This window comes from Aptenodytes patagonicus, chromosome 11, assembly GCF_965638725.1.
Source record: "Aptenodytes patagonicus chromosome 11, bAptPat1.pri.cur, whole genome shotgun sequence".
Taxonomy (NCBI): domain Eukaryota; kingdom Metazoa; phylum Chordata; class Aves; order Sphenisciformes; family Spheniscidae; genus Aptenodytes; species Aptenodytes patagonicus.
In genome coordinates, this window is record NC_134959.1 from 21,104,450 (window position 1) to 21,119,395 (window position 14,946).

General features: G+C 47.6%; 1 protein-coding gene across 1 annotated transcript; it reads left to right on the plus strand.

Moving 5' to 3' along the window:
- Window positions 1-921: 921 nt before the first annotated feature.
- B3GNT9 (UDP-GlcNAc:betaGal beta-1,3-N-acetylglucosaminyltransferase 9) lies at window positions 922-11,116 on the plus strand. The gene is made up of 3 exons (XM_076349377.1): window positions 922-996; window positions 8,669-8,711; window positions 9,583-11,116. Exons 2-3 carry the CDS (start codon window positions 8,685-8,687, stop codon window positions 10,897-10,899), a joined length of 1,344 nt encoding a protein of 447 aa, XP_076205492.1. The 5' UTR covers window positions 922-996; window positions 8,669-8,684; the 3' UTR covers window positions 10,900-11,116.
- Window positions 11,117-14,946: the final 3,830 nt, after the last annotated feature.

Sequence of the window (14,946 nt, forward strand, 5' to 3'; positions counted from 1 at the left end):
TTCCATTGCAGAGACAAACGGAGCCACAGAGATAGGAAACGCTATGGCTGCAGTCAGCTGACAGATTGGTAGCGATGGCAATTTAGATTTGGCTCCAAATAAAAATGTTTTGTTTTGAAGTAATTCAAGTTAAATGGGAAAAAAAAAAAAAATGGGTGGGGTTTTTTTGTTCAGTGTTTTGGGAGGGACCCTCGCATCTGTCTTCAGCCTCCACACCGCTCAGCTCCCCCGCCTCCTCCCATCGTTGCCCTACTAGAAAAAAAGAAACCAACCCCCAAATGGATTTCCCTTCTGAGCTAAACCCAACCTCAATTTCTAATTTTGAGCCTTTACAGAGGTAATCACAAAAAAAGCCAAATTGTGGGGAAGAAAAAAAAAGCAGAAAAATTAATACATTTCCTATTGAAAAAAGTTACAGTAAAAAAAAAAAAAAGCCTTTTTTGTGGTTGTTATTTTTAACTGGTAGAACAGCAGAATTGATGGAAGTCCCCAGCCTGGCTCCACATTCAATCCCTCGACACCCCCGTCCCTGCCCTGTCCCGCGGGGTGCAGATGACCACGCGCAGAAAGACCCGGGGAGCTGCGGGACGTGGGGCTCTGCGGCGCTGGAGGCCATCTGCACTCCCCAGCCTGCCGATCACGTGTCAGGCACTTGGAAGCGGACCCAGCTCCTTCCCCTGGTGCAGTTGCTCCTTCCACCATGCTACAGTAAGCAAGTGTGTGCAAGGAGGAAGGCCGGCGTCTCGTCTCAGACCCCACTGGCACACGCACCCCTCCCCGGTAGGCACACGGGCGCAGGGAAACTTTGCTGGCTTTCAGCATGAAAACGGCCCAGAGTGCAGGAGACCGAGCGCTGCTTTGCTCAGCGAGGATTTCCTCGGTTTCACTTAAAGGCTGAGGAATGTCTAACGCTAACTATATCCACATGTGGCTACTTGGCAGCCTGCTGCTGAGACATTACCGAGGGGACACAGGATCAGCGCTATCAAATGGGATGTAAGTATCTATTATGTATGTTTGATCAGGGTGGGTTGGGGAGAGTTATGCAGCAAGCAGTGTGAACTGGAGACCGTCCTTACTGCTTTCCTTTTCCTCCAGCCTGCGGCTTTTCTTTTTGCCTTGTTGCTCTTGCAGTGTTGTTACGTGCAGCAACCTGAACTGTGATGGTTAACATGCAGCAGGGCTGGCTACAGGCTCTGAACACGCAGTCTCCAGCCCTGCTGTGTCTGCTTTACACTTTACTTTCCAAAGTGTTTTAGGTTGTTTTTACAGAAGAAAGTTTGGGACTGCTTTAGACAATGCCTCCAGTGCTCCCAGACAGGGTTTCCTCCCAACCGCGAACATGTTCCAGTGGCAGCACATTACATTTACAAACCATTCCTCGTCAGTAAAAGGACATGAATCTTCCCCCTGTGTGACACTATCGTATGCTTTGAGCAAAACATGGGAATTTTCAAGCTCTTTAGCGTCGCAAAGAGAGAAAGAAAAAAATTCAGTCCCAGTGAAACGGGCAGTTACTGATCACATTTTTAAATAGTTTTTGGGCAGATTCTGATAAACTTATGCGTTGGGTATCATCTTGAAATTAGTGGGGCAAGTCAGCACGTACTCTCTCTCCCGTTCATGTCTGGGGGTAACGCTACATCCATGCTAATGCACTGTAATTGCTGGGTTTTGGGGCACATCAAGCAAATGATTTACCAGAAGAGAGTCTGGGAGCTGAAAAGGCAGCGAGCGCTGCAGCCTGGGGAGGGCTGGGAAAGGAGGGCGGTTGTTTCAGCGGGGCTCTTTCTTACCCCTTCGCAAGCCTGCAAGGCTTTATTCTCCTCCTGGGGCCAGGGGAAATGAATGTTTGCAAGAGAGAGGGCAAGTTCCTCGCCCTGCCCTTGGCTGCTCCAGGAGGGGCCTGTCTCCCCAAAGCACTCGGGGTGTGAGTTGAGCTGCTGAGCTCTCCGTAATTCTGAAAATCAGACCACCTACACGCAAGACTGCGTCTGGATTTAGGAAAGTACCTCTCGAGGCTGCTGAGCCTGCGAAAGATAATTGCGCGTTACCTTCTCCTACCTTGCAGGCAGCTGAACGTTCTCGTTAGAGACATGGTGCTGTGCTTAGGAGGAGCTGGAGTTTTCCCCGTTTGCTGGGGCTCGCCGTGGCACGCCTGGCAGCAGCGCAGTCCTGCATGGGCACTGCCCTGATGGCACAGCCTGCCCTGAAAGGGCCAGGAAAACATCCTGCACTGCTTAAATGCAGCAGAGCCGCAGTCCTCAAACTGTGCCACGTGTACGCAAGTGACTTACCACCGAGTCAGGAGGAGCGGTGCGGGCAGACAGCCTTTCCCGGAGGTCATGGGGACGGTCGTGCAGGCAGCCAGCGCTGCCCAGGGTCATGGGGGCTCCCGTGCACAACTGCCGCTGCCTTCGGCCGCGGTACCACACGATTCCCTGCCAGGAAGGGTGCAAGTTCCTTTCTGGGACCCCTGTAGGTGAGAGCAGACATCTTAGCATCCGTCTCCAGCCTTCGCACAGCAGCTCTGCAGTTTCTCTGCGTTTAAGTTTGTATACTTCGTAAAAGCTTCACTGACCGGGGTGAAAGCTAAAAGAGGGCAACTGCAGCAAGTTGTCTAACGTGTGACTGGCATTGCGAAGGTGAGGCTGGCAGTGCCAACAGGAGAGACTGTTATAAAATGGGACCAGCCAGCTGGGAAGCTGATGAAACCACTTATTTCAGGACTGGGGCCAGCAGAGAGATAAAAAGGCACCCTGTCCTGTAACAGCATGGATCTCAACCATTTGTTTGAGCTGGCCTGAAAAGCAGCTCCAACAGGAAAGTTGGAAACGGTCTTTGGAGTGGGGCCTGCATTTTTGTTACCTGCTTGCGCAGTGTTTTGACCAACAGAGCTTTTGCCTCCAGGTGCTGCAACGCAAGTAACGGCAGCGGTGACACTGTGCCGGTGACACTGCGCACGGGGCCAGAATGCTGCTGCGATGGCGGCACCGGCCAGCAGCATCCGAGCAGCACCGTGGTGTGCAGCTGAGCACTGCGAGCCTCTGCCCCTCTGCACTGTGTTCATGTGGCTCTGGCTCATGATCCTGACTCCTGGGAAAGCTCTCTTAAGACTTTCAAGCTAATTAAATCCTACAGCCTATCCTCAGTTTGTTTATAGATTTCAAAACTTCTAAGCGGCCGAATGAGATGGGCTCTTTTTTCTGGTAAGGCAGCTTAGCGATTGTTTTGGTGACTTCATTTTTCTAGGGCTTTGCGCTAACCAACATGCCAAAGGGCATCTCTTGTATTTCAGCCTGCCCTGTCTTCTAGTCAAGAAGATCAAATCGTTCAGCGTGGCTTTGTAATCCTAGAGCTCCAAATGAGACCTCTTCACAAACACCCTGTAATGCAGAGAGGAGTTGTCTGGCACCAAAGCCACTTGAAGCATCAACTTTGATGAGGTTATTGACTTTGCCTGGAGGGTGGGGGGGGAAAACCCCAAACAAAAAACAAACAAACAAAACCAAAAAAGAAGCCAAGCAGGAGTAAAACTCATTACATGACACCCAAACACAGAAATGAAGGAGGGCTTCTTCCCCTGCTCCAACGCACAGAGCTATTTTTCCCCTTCAAACACTCCAAAACTAGCTCAAACCGTTAAACCCGAGTTGTTTCATCCATGTTTTTGTATGTGGGGCAGAACAAACCCAGTGCTGGAAGCTGACACATTTCCCTGTGGGTACCCCAAAGAGCCCAGGCACCGATGCAATGCAACATGAAGACGAGGTTTTGCCTGCGTGAGACCCGTACCGAGATAGCTCAGCTGAGATTTGAATACCTTTGCCTTAGTGCTTCACTTCAGGTTCCTGTTCAAGGGTAAGAGAAGGACGGCAGCCCAATGCAGCTTGAAGAGAGGCAAAACAAGTAATCCCCACACGAAACAGAGTGCTACTCGTATCTGCGCGTTCAGCAATGCATTTAAACTAAACTGGTGCAGACACAGAAGTCAAGCGCTCTCCGGGCCCTTGGGGGCTCGGAGGATGAGACTAAGCGGGCGTTGGTAGGAAGGTGTAGTCACCAGACCTTCAGGCGGTGCAGACTTCTTGCCATCAGCATCCTGGTCTGGTGGGACGAAGCTAATCTGCGCACGTCTGTTTTACACAGTCCCAGCTGCAGGATGGGCATAGGGTATATTATTATTGTTGCTGGTGGGTTCTTGAACAGTGTCAAGTGGAGGCAGCCGAGGAACAGCAGCACGAGGTGAGGAAGGGCCTGGGAGCTTGATTTGCTCTTGTGAGTGAATCAGGATGGAAAAACTGCTGGAAATGAGGCGGGAGGGGGACACGTGCGCAGACCTCCCCGCTGCAGGCCAGAGCCTGGGTCTCAGCTTCCACCACTGGGCGTTACAACCCGACTTTGTTCTCGTGAACTACGTTCAACAAACATGAAATGAAAACAAATATCCAAAACCTCAAGCATTGCCTCAAAGCACCCCCATCACCCAGAATTTTCCAAAGTTCCCCTGAGGATTGCAAAAAACCTCATTGAACCCACCGGTGCTGGATCCCCAACGCTTTCTTTAGCTCATTGTACAGAGAAACAGATAAGTCATCTCCATCAGCAACCACTGCCCCACGTATTGCGTGGCCACACAACGCATGCGGCCCCTCCGTTGCACAACACAAACCTACCAGTGGCAGCTCCAGCTTCAAGAGCGAGGAGGGGAGCCAGAAACACTTCGCGTGCAAGTTGATCCAGGGACAACCCACAGCCGTGCTTGGTGGGGACGGATGCTCCCGTGAGCCAGGCTGGGACGAGTGTGCAGCAGAGCTCATTGCTGTGTTTTGTACCCTCTTGCTCGGTGTACCACACTTTCAGCTTGCCTCGCTACCGCAGCTGCTTTTCCCAAGGCTGGGCGGGTCGAATAACCACTCTTCAAGGCACAAAGCAACGTGCCAGAATAACCAAGGCTTCTTGACTGAACTCGGAGACAGGATCCAGAGACTTTTCCCCACCTGGGCCCGTGTGAGCTGAAGTGCCAAGTGATGGAGACGTGACGGCTGCTGCAAAAGAAGGAAGTTTCCAGGATGAGCTCAAGGCTTCACGTCATTCAGCTGGGAATGAAGGACTAGCAACTTCAAAAAAAAAAAAAAAAATCATCATTTAACTGCTTTTATTGCAGCACTCCTTGGCCATATTTCAGAATCCTCCTCTCAAATAAATGAAAACCAGGCGGAGGACTGGGCCCTCTGCCCGAGCGTGCAACAGCGCAGGTCAGATTCCCCGCCTGGATGTTCACCAGGGTGCCCTGCCCAGCTCCGGCCGCTTCCAGCTTTCGAGCATTTTGTTGCCTCTCAGGCCGCGCAGGCTGTGGCCCCCTTGGTCCTTCCAGCACATTCCCTGTGTACGGGCTCCCTGTGTTTCCACCTCATGGATACGGGACCTCTCAGCCTCTTCCTACAGCCCAGCTCAGCCCTCTAACATTGCTGGTGCTTGCAGCCCAGCACGTGTCACTCCCAGCCTTCCCCAGGACCCCCCTTGTCCCACTGCTGGGGCAAACTGCACCGTCCCATTCAGCCCCGCTCGAGCTGGACTCAAGATCTCAACTGTAGCCATCCCCGGGCAGCCAACGCAAAGAGGGACACGTGGCCACTTTTCCAAGCTTGGGGGACATGGGAGGCAGCCCTGGCAGCTAAGCCCGCATTCCCCGAGGCACCGAGTGATGCAGCAGTTTTATAACCCCGGCTCCGTTTCACAAGTTGGATGAAGATCCCCCATGGCAGCGTACGAAGCAGAGGCGTGTCCACCTTGGATGCAGACATGCAGCAAGATGCTGTGCCAAGAACTGCTCTGCTGTGCTCACATCTCTTTTGTTTGGCATCAAATATTTTCTGCTCACTTTGATAGCCCCATAATTTCCCCCCCCCCCCCCCCAGCTGGTGTCAAGGTGGATGAATAATCTTTTTGGCTTTAGGACATACCAGAGTGTCTGCCAGAATCATCAATCCCTCTGAATTCAAGAACAGGACAGCTTTTCCCACACTGACATCCATGGATAGAGCTCACACCTGCGTAACAAATCGAGGGTATTTCCTTCAAAAGAAGGAAATATCTAACAAAGACTGGAAAATCCATATCATTCGATCGAGGAATCACTTCAAGGCCTGGCAACTTCTTTTGAAAATGAGATGTCTATATTCAGCACTGAACTGTTTTGTTTCAGCATGGAAATCGCTATTTCGGATTCCTTTCTTTCAATAAATGAAAACACCGAAGAAAATCTGGGCTATCAGCCCAGGCTTGTAACAATTCAGGGTTTTTCTTGGCTTTTCCAAGGGCGCTTATTGCCAGATTCCGAGATGCTGGCAGGATAAATCTGTAAGTCATGGAAATTACGAGTTTCATGACACACATGCTTTATTCCAAACCCTCGCCGATAAAATTAAATACAGGAAAGAGCCAGGACTTTCATCCAGCTTCTTAATTACCATCTGGAGCTTGGCAGCTGAAATAAGATCAAACTTTTGCATAGAAAAGGAAAAAAAAAAATTGCTATTACAGCTGGGAAAGAGATGAGTCTTTATGAAGAGCTTGAGTGGAGATACACAAACATCCCAAAGCTATCAGGATCTGTCCCCCACCAGGGACGCCACATCTCCTGCTTGCTCTGGAGACCACGCGCCCAGAGCTGCGTAGCACCTCAATAAAGCTTAACCCATCGCGACAGAAGGAGCAAAAATGCCTCAACTTTAGTTCTTATGAGCTTTTTGAGACAGGGTCCCTATTTTAGGTATCTCAACAGCACCGAGCAAAAATTCTTGCTCGCGATGGGCGGAAGAGGGACAGACTCCGTCTGCTTAGCGGATCCAGTTCAGCAGCATTGTCCTGGGTGTAGTGGGACCATCCTTTCATATACCCCCAGCGCTTGCCTTCAAAATTATTGAAAGCAACGTGAAGGAAAGCCTGCTGGGAACCATGTCTTGACAGATAAAGGATGATTGAGCACAAAACTGAAACACAGCGGCTTGCTGGAGAGAACCATAATCAGGACTTGCCAAGGGTAATTTGCACACGACAGACGTAAAAGGCAAACTAACATCCTATATGCGTTAGAAGAGACTGTTTCATGAGGCTGAAAACAGTTACGAGCCAAGTCATGTGGCAGAAAAAGCATAAACAGAAAACAGCTTCTGATTATTATAAGCATTTTAACAACAATTTATGAGAGATCAGAGAAAATTCTACAATCCTGCTATCAATATCAAAGCTATGCCGGTTAAAACATCTGCCCAGCCTAGGAGAGAAGTGAAAGGTACAGTGAAAAAAGCCAACAAACGGAGAAAACCCCAGCAATCTCTATTAGAGGCCAGAAAACGTTGAGAAAGGCAGCCTGAGGAAAAAAGCATGGCCATCAGGACAGGGAGGAAGTGATTTTGAATCCACTGGGAACGCAAAGAGCCTTACCAAGGCACGGATAAGCCATTTGCTAAAATAAAGTTTTCAGTAATACTGGAGAGAAAGCAGCCGAGGTCAGTAAGTATTTTGGAGCTGCACTTGGGAAAAAAAAGATAGCGGATACCACATGGTGATGAAATACTCTCCATTTCAACAGTAACTTGGAGATGCAGTTAACCAGTAATGAAAAAGCAAAATATTTTAACATTGAGGTCCAAGTAATGTGCATCTAAGAATTTTAAAGGGACTGACCGAAAAAAAAAAAAAATTCATCTGGTTTATTAATTTTGCTTTTCCATTGGTCTTGAAATATTGCCTAGATCCCACAGGGTCCGGAGGTAATGTTGTGCCGCTACTTTAATACTTCACAACTACAGACTCGTCAGTCTAATTTTGAGCTTCAAAAAGATAATGTTACGGCTGATACAAATTTGATGGTTAATGAACAATTAGTGGGTGATACAATCCATGACAGTGAAAAAGGATTTGCTGAAAACGGATGCCACCAAACTAGAGAGGGTCCTGTTTTAAATCATAATCGCGTCGAATGACAATGTTCTTACCAAGCACGTAGCTGCCCATTAGGTGTTTGAGTCAGTAAAGTGGCTACCGGCCTCGACTGGAGGCAGGGCATCCATCTGTGTGCTCCGTAGGCTAACAACGCTGAAAACAGTGAACTGCAGGAATAAATTGCGTAGGAAGCTGGAAGCCCTGGCTCCTCCTCCCTTCTCTGTCCTCCGAAAGGAGCGTTCCTTAAGTGAAGGCAGACTGACGTTCAGCCAGGCAGCTTTCGATCAAGAGGTTTTTGGGTAAGATGATCTCGGCTAATTCAAGACAGACAACTGTAATACCTTCAAAGGTAGCTTCTACTAATGCAGCACTAGTCGCATACGAGTGTAAAAGATTATCAGTGGGTTATATAAGAACACTTATGTGCACGTGTGGGAAAATTTTGGGGTAGAGCTATTTTAGGAACATGCTCCCTGCTAACGTCTGTGAGGATTACAATTGTCTCCTGCCTTCTTCGGGAGCCCGGAGCGACTGTCAGGTCCCCTCTGTTCAGCTCGGTTGTTAGCCGCTGGCGGGGACGGCGTGGCTGCACGTACGGTGGCGATGAGAGGACCTGCCCTTGCTGCAGCTACAGACGCTTGACCAGCTCTTTCCCTGAACATGCTGCTTTCTGCCTTCTTACTACTCTTTCTTTTTTTGTTTGTTTGTTTGTTTGCAGTTGAAGAACTGATCGAATGAGACAGATGATCTCCGGGAAAAGCGTGAGTGAGGAATCAAATCTTGTATTTCAAAAGGCAGCTTCATCTCTCACACGTGAATAAAACATTCCTAACACCAGGCTCTGCCTTGCTTCTGCGTATTGGGATTTATTTGCCCACCTCTTGCTTACCGGTTAGGGTGATTTGGCAGAGGCAAAACACCCGTGCCCCTTCCAACCTTATTAATGGAAGTTATTTATAATGGTTTAATATTTTATGAAGATTACTGGCAGCAAAAAGGCCCTATGTGCATTCAAGAGCATGCCTAACGTATTCATTTTGAAGGCACACATCATAGTTGGTTTACGAGAGCTGGCTCTGCGTGCAGGGAAACGCCAGTGACACGCTGCCGCTGAAAAGTCTGCCCTTCAACAGCCAGCTCCATTGCCTCCCCGTTTCGACTCAAAAGGTGTAAAAGCAGCAAGAACCAGTTACCAAGTTGGGGGGCGGGAGGGGGGAGGAGGGAGGAAGGGGGAAAGGGAAGAAAAAAAAATAATCTAATGATTTATGGAAGAATGGCATTGGTCATGATTTTCCACCTTGTTCTTCCCAAAGCAGTGAAAGCTCTGAATGGCAAAACGCGTTTGGCAGAGAGGGATGGGGGAGGAAGGGCTCATTTCACGCTGTGCTTAGGGAGTGCTCAGGATGATGGCTTGGTGACTTAACTAACCAAGTCACAGAGCCAGAGCACTAGGATCAGTGTTAGGTTTGCGACCCGTGTGCCTTTTGGCAAGTTCCTTAACGTGTCTCAGTGTTTGTATGAGTAAAATGCAACTTTGCTGCTAGTTTTTTAAATGGTGTTTCACTTAGTCCTGCCTGCGTGCTTCAAAGCTGCCGAATCCTCGTTGCTGACACACCGTACGTTTATTTACAGATAAATTGGACATTGGTGCCAGGCAGCTCAAACACAGCTTTTAACAGTCCCAGAAACACCGCGGAGACAATGAGAGTTCGTCTCAAAGGGGATGCGATCTGTACCCTCTTCCTGCTGGTAGCGCTTTGCTCTTTACTCTACTCCCAACTGGAACATTTAGTCCCAGTAGGAAACAAGGAGCCGACACAGAAGAAGCCTTCAGTAACACCGAAAATACTCTCTGACCCCAGAGCACCTTGGAGACCGACGCCAGCAGAGGCAACGGTATCCAGGCCCCAAGTAACTCCTATCGTTAGACGAACAGAAGTGGCCAACAACAGGGTCCAAACGACACGTCCTCCCCCATTGACTGATTCTGCCTTCAACTTCAAGCACTATCTCCTAAACAAGGACAACAGGAACTTCAATCTCCTCATTAACCAGCCCAAGAAATGCAGGAAAACACCTGGAGGTCCCTTTCTGCTCATTGCTATCAAATCGGTAGTTGAAGACTTCGACAGACGTGAGATTGTCCGGAAAACTTGGGGCAGGGAGGGTTTGGTGAACGGGGAGCAGATCCAGCGAGTGTTCCTCCTGGGAACACCAAAGAATAGGACTGTGCTGGCAACATGGGAGACCCTGATCCACCAGGAGAGTCAGACATACCGGGACATTTTACTCTGGGACTTCACGGACACTTTCTTCAATCTGACCCTGAAGGAGATCCACTTCCTGAACTGGGCTGCCGAGTTCTGCCACAACGTGAAATTTATTTTTAAAGGTGATGCTGATGTTTTTGTCAATGTCGAGAACATTGTTGACTTCCTTGAGAGACATGACCCCACTGAGGACCTCTTTGTTGGGGACATCATCTACAATGCCCGCCCTATCCGTGTCCGAAAGAGCAAATACTATATCCCAGAGACCATGTATGGGCTAAGCATCTACCCAGCCTACGCAGGCGGAGGAGGGTTTTTGCTGTCCAGCCGCACCATGAGGAAGCTCTCTAGGGCTTGCAGAGAGGTGGAACTCTTCCCCATCGACGATGTCTTTTTGGGCATGTGCTTACAGAGAATCAATCTCAAACCCATTTTGCATGAAGGATTCAAGACCTTTGGCATTGTCAAGCCTTCTGCTGCCCCACACCTACAGACATTTGACCCCTGTTTTTACAAAGATCTCATGGTAGTTCACAGTCTGAAAGTTGCTGAGATCTGGCTAATGTGGAACCTGCTCCACAGCCCACGTCTTTCCTGTACTCAGAAGAAGCAAGTGAAGAAGCCTTTCCAATGGAAAAAGAAAGCTCAAATAACAACACAGGCATCACCCCTCAGATAATACAGGCAGACTGCAGCAGAAACACGTGGCAAACCAGCTGAGAAAGGGAACCTGGAACTGTTGCAACCAAATGAACTGACTTTAGAAGTATTTTAGCACATCTTATTTACAATGTTAAGAGAAGATGACAAACTGTTGCAGGAATTTGCCAAGATTCCACATTTGCACGCACATATCGGGTAGGTCCTTCTCCATTAAAGAGTCCAAATAATCATAACAGTATCTTTAATTTATTATTATTTATTAGAATTATAGTAGTGCTTAGTGGGCGAATGTGTAAAAACACATTGCAAAATGCAGTCCTTGGAGATTTTTCAGCCTTATTGGAAATGTGAGAAATGAAAGAAGATAGAGGGTAAGAGATGACGCCAAGGAGCACAGGGATCGTTGTCAACTTGTTACCTTGACTCGGGCTCATTGAGAAATGACCAAACTACACAATAACTAGAGTAAAGGAAATCAAGTCACCTTAGCGTATGCTCAAATCAAATCACTACTGCCTGGTTGGCTTTCTGTAGGCCTCATAAGAAGAGAAGAAAAGAACAACTAGCAGCTATTGAAATGGGGTCCTATACGTTGCAGATAGGGTGGACTACAAGAAGACAAACTGGATGCTGAGGCTGGGGTGGCTGGTTGAGCAAAGGACAGGTAAATAGATAACTGCGAAGGGGCAGACTTCCAAAGGGCCTTTCAAGAAAGGACAAGTAGAACTTTGAGTTGATCCCTCTGAGTCTTGATTTTTCATTATTCGTAGCAACTCCTCAGTTCGAGTATCTGCTCCTTTGACACACTCAGAACTCAGGGGACCAGTTTTTGGCACTTCCATGAGCTCAGGCTCTCTACGCTATGCCAACTGGCACTCAGTGAAAACTCAAAGTCATCCAACAGTATCCGATCTCTCTCACCATCTAATCCAGATCTTCAGAAGGTTTGCATCTGGAGACATCCTTTGGCCTTCGCTTGTGAGGGTAAAACCACACAGAGCTGCTGCTTGTGTCACATCTGGGAGCTTCTTCAAACCAAAGGAAAACTTGTCAATGGGCTGGGCTGGTTTCTATAGACCTCGTCGGTGCTCTTGCCTGGCATACAGTCAACTGCAAAGAGCAGCCAAGACTTTTCATATTGCTGCAGGTGTCATGTGAACGGAGAAAGTAGTCTTCAGACAAAAGGGCTTCAGAATAAGAGCCTTTCTAAATTTATTGCAAGAAAGCAAAACCACACAGCAATCTTTCTGTTGGGCTTTCCAAGTTTCAGTCAGTCTGTAACTTCACAAGTATTTTAAGCATCGGACAAGAACGCCGGATTGCTTGGTTTTTGAAAGAATAGTCAATATTTTGAAGCATTTTGTTTTTTCCAGCAGCAGATTACCTTAGAAGAACATCCTTTTCTTGGGCATCAGAGAGGAAGTAAATTCCTCTAAATCAGGGTTAAAAAGCTATGAAATTCATGGGGCCTGAATTCTCCTCTGATACTGTGTTTGTTAATTCTTTTGCAATTTTTTCCCCCTCAACAAAACTCCTATCCATCAGAGAAGCCCCGATGTCATCCCTCTTCAGGAGGGCACATACACGCAGCTTCAAAGGAAACTACAATCGGTCATAAATGTCCGAGAAGTTGCTTTCCCTTGAACAGAGCCCCGCAGCGCAGCTGCATTTCATACCTGGGTACAACCTTCCCCCCACCCAGCAGTAGGCCAGGCTCAGTGCTCGTATTAACTATGCACAACATGGAGGAAAGCAAGCTGGTAATATCTACTGGTAGACTATTAACAACAGTCTTGCACGTTATCTTCATCATAAGAGTTTAAGCCTTACAATAATATATTTCCAAGGAAAGGTCAGCTATATAGAAATCAAAAGACCCTATGTTGATTTGGGATATTTTCGGGCTGCAATCCTGAAATACAAAATGCTCACGTGAGCTTTACAAGGAGCTCTGCAGGGTGTGGAAATAAGCCAGAGCCTTGCTGGTGGGAGAAAGCCAGTCACACCCCTGTCTGCTAACATGTGTGATACTTATGTATTTATGAGCTTGTACAGAAATGTATTACCTGTGATTAGTTTACAGTTTGGGAAATTATTTATACCATAATTAAAAGACAGCATGCAGACGCGCCTCTAGTTGTCAGAGTGAGTCTGTCAAGTACACCTGCACTCACGTTGTAAGACTAACACCACAGGTATTTTTCATGAAGACAGCAACATGAAAAATACTCATTATTTCAGATAACTTGGTAAATCTTTCCTTATGCTGGACTTAATTTAATGGTAATGACAGAAAAATAAACACGGCTTACCTTATGATTTCCTACAAGGCAACTAGTCAGGTTCAGAAGTCCTTATTAAGATCTTCCTTTTAAGCTTGGAGATGCACAGAGATTGGCTCCTCTCGCTATAACGTCTTCAGATCTGCAATCTACCCACAATACAGCATTAATGAGTACATTGTGTCCCAGATCAAACTCGTTGTTCATCATCTACCTGTGCCAGCACATACCCCGACAGCTGGCAGAAACAGAACTAGAGCAAACTGTTTACTCCGTTGTCTTATTCTATGGAATAGCTCATTTCTTTTATCCAATGAATATCAAATCTAGTATCTATTAACGAAAGATACATCTGCTTTTGTCCTCCAGCCTCTGCTGTATGGCCCGTTTGACCTGGTTTTAAGAGTTTCCATTTGCTTCTGCAGTCGAGCTGGAAGTTCACAGACCCCATATGTGAGCATAACGCACTGGGGAAATGCTGGAGGGCAGTGCTGCACCCCCTGCAGTTTATTCAATTTTACTTACCGCTACAGCAGGCAAAACGTCTTTGAATTCACCCAAGCTGGAGATTGTTTCCTAAAAGATGGGAGTCTTTTCGGAAAATCCTAAAACCCTAGGTGTGTATGAGAACTGGCAGGAAGGACCCTCACCCGACCTTTCTGATGCATCTCAGAAAACCGAACCCATCCATTTCAGAATGACATTCTGAGCAGCTTCTATTAACTGGCCAATTCAATGCACCAGTCGGGGTTTTGCTACAAAGCCTTGCTTGGCAGTTTTTTTCATGACTAACCCATGATGAGAAAAGAAAACATAAAAACATCCTAAGTGGGTTCCACCAGTAGCAAGGAGAGCAGACTTCCTCGACAGACAGAAACATCTGAAACTAATCTAGTACAGTAGGTTTTATTGAATCCCAGGGATCCACGCACAGTCAAATTTTGTTCCTACTGCACATGAGTAGCCAGATTTGGTCACTGTAACGAGCAGAGCTGGCTTGAACCTCACATTTAGCACCTCCGAATGCATCTCTGAGCACGTAAAACTGGTAGCGAATGCCAAGACCCATCATTCGGTCAGGCCACTGCTGACTTAGACATCATAAAAAAGAAAGCCAAAGATGGTTCTGAAGCAATTGAGCGTTAAAATATTGTGCTTCCTGTCTGCAGTTTAATTATTCATCTTTCTACAGTAGGTTCTCGGAAGCAAACCCCAACTGCAAAATCAAACAGTACAAAATAATCAAACAGCTCAGATAATCCTCACTAAATATTAGCACTGAGAACATTCCCCGGGGAGTGCTGAACGACCAACAGATCGGCTGGGGGGGGGGGGCAGGGGGAAGTCTACCCCAAAGCCCAATTTGAAGAACTGCTGAGCCCCCGAGTTGTACCTTTCAGCTGGAGTTGCAGGTCTCAGCAGCCCTGAAAATTAGCTCACCACATTTCCCCAGTGACGCTACTAACTCTACTGACATTCGTCAAAACCAGTAAAACCTTTAAATGCAACTTTTCATGATTTTCTAGGCTTACGGTCAGTAAGAAAACCATACTGAGAAATGAGGGAGGAAACTAAACCCCGAAGGATGCGTGCATCCGAGTCCCTCCAAGAGCAGCAAACAGCTCCCCCGCCAGTCCTGACCAGCCCAGTGCTCTCTCTCCAATTCATCCAAACCCAGCTCACGGATCTTTCCTCTCTCCCTCCCTTTCCCAGCCTGTCCGTTGACAAGCCCAGTGCCGAGACCAGGGAAAAAATGTAAAATAACACAGGTCCGCGGTGAC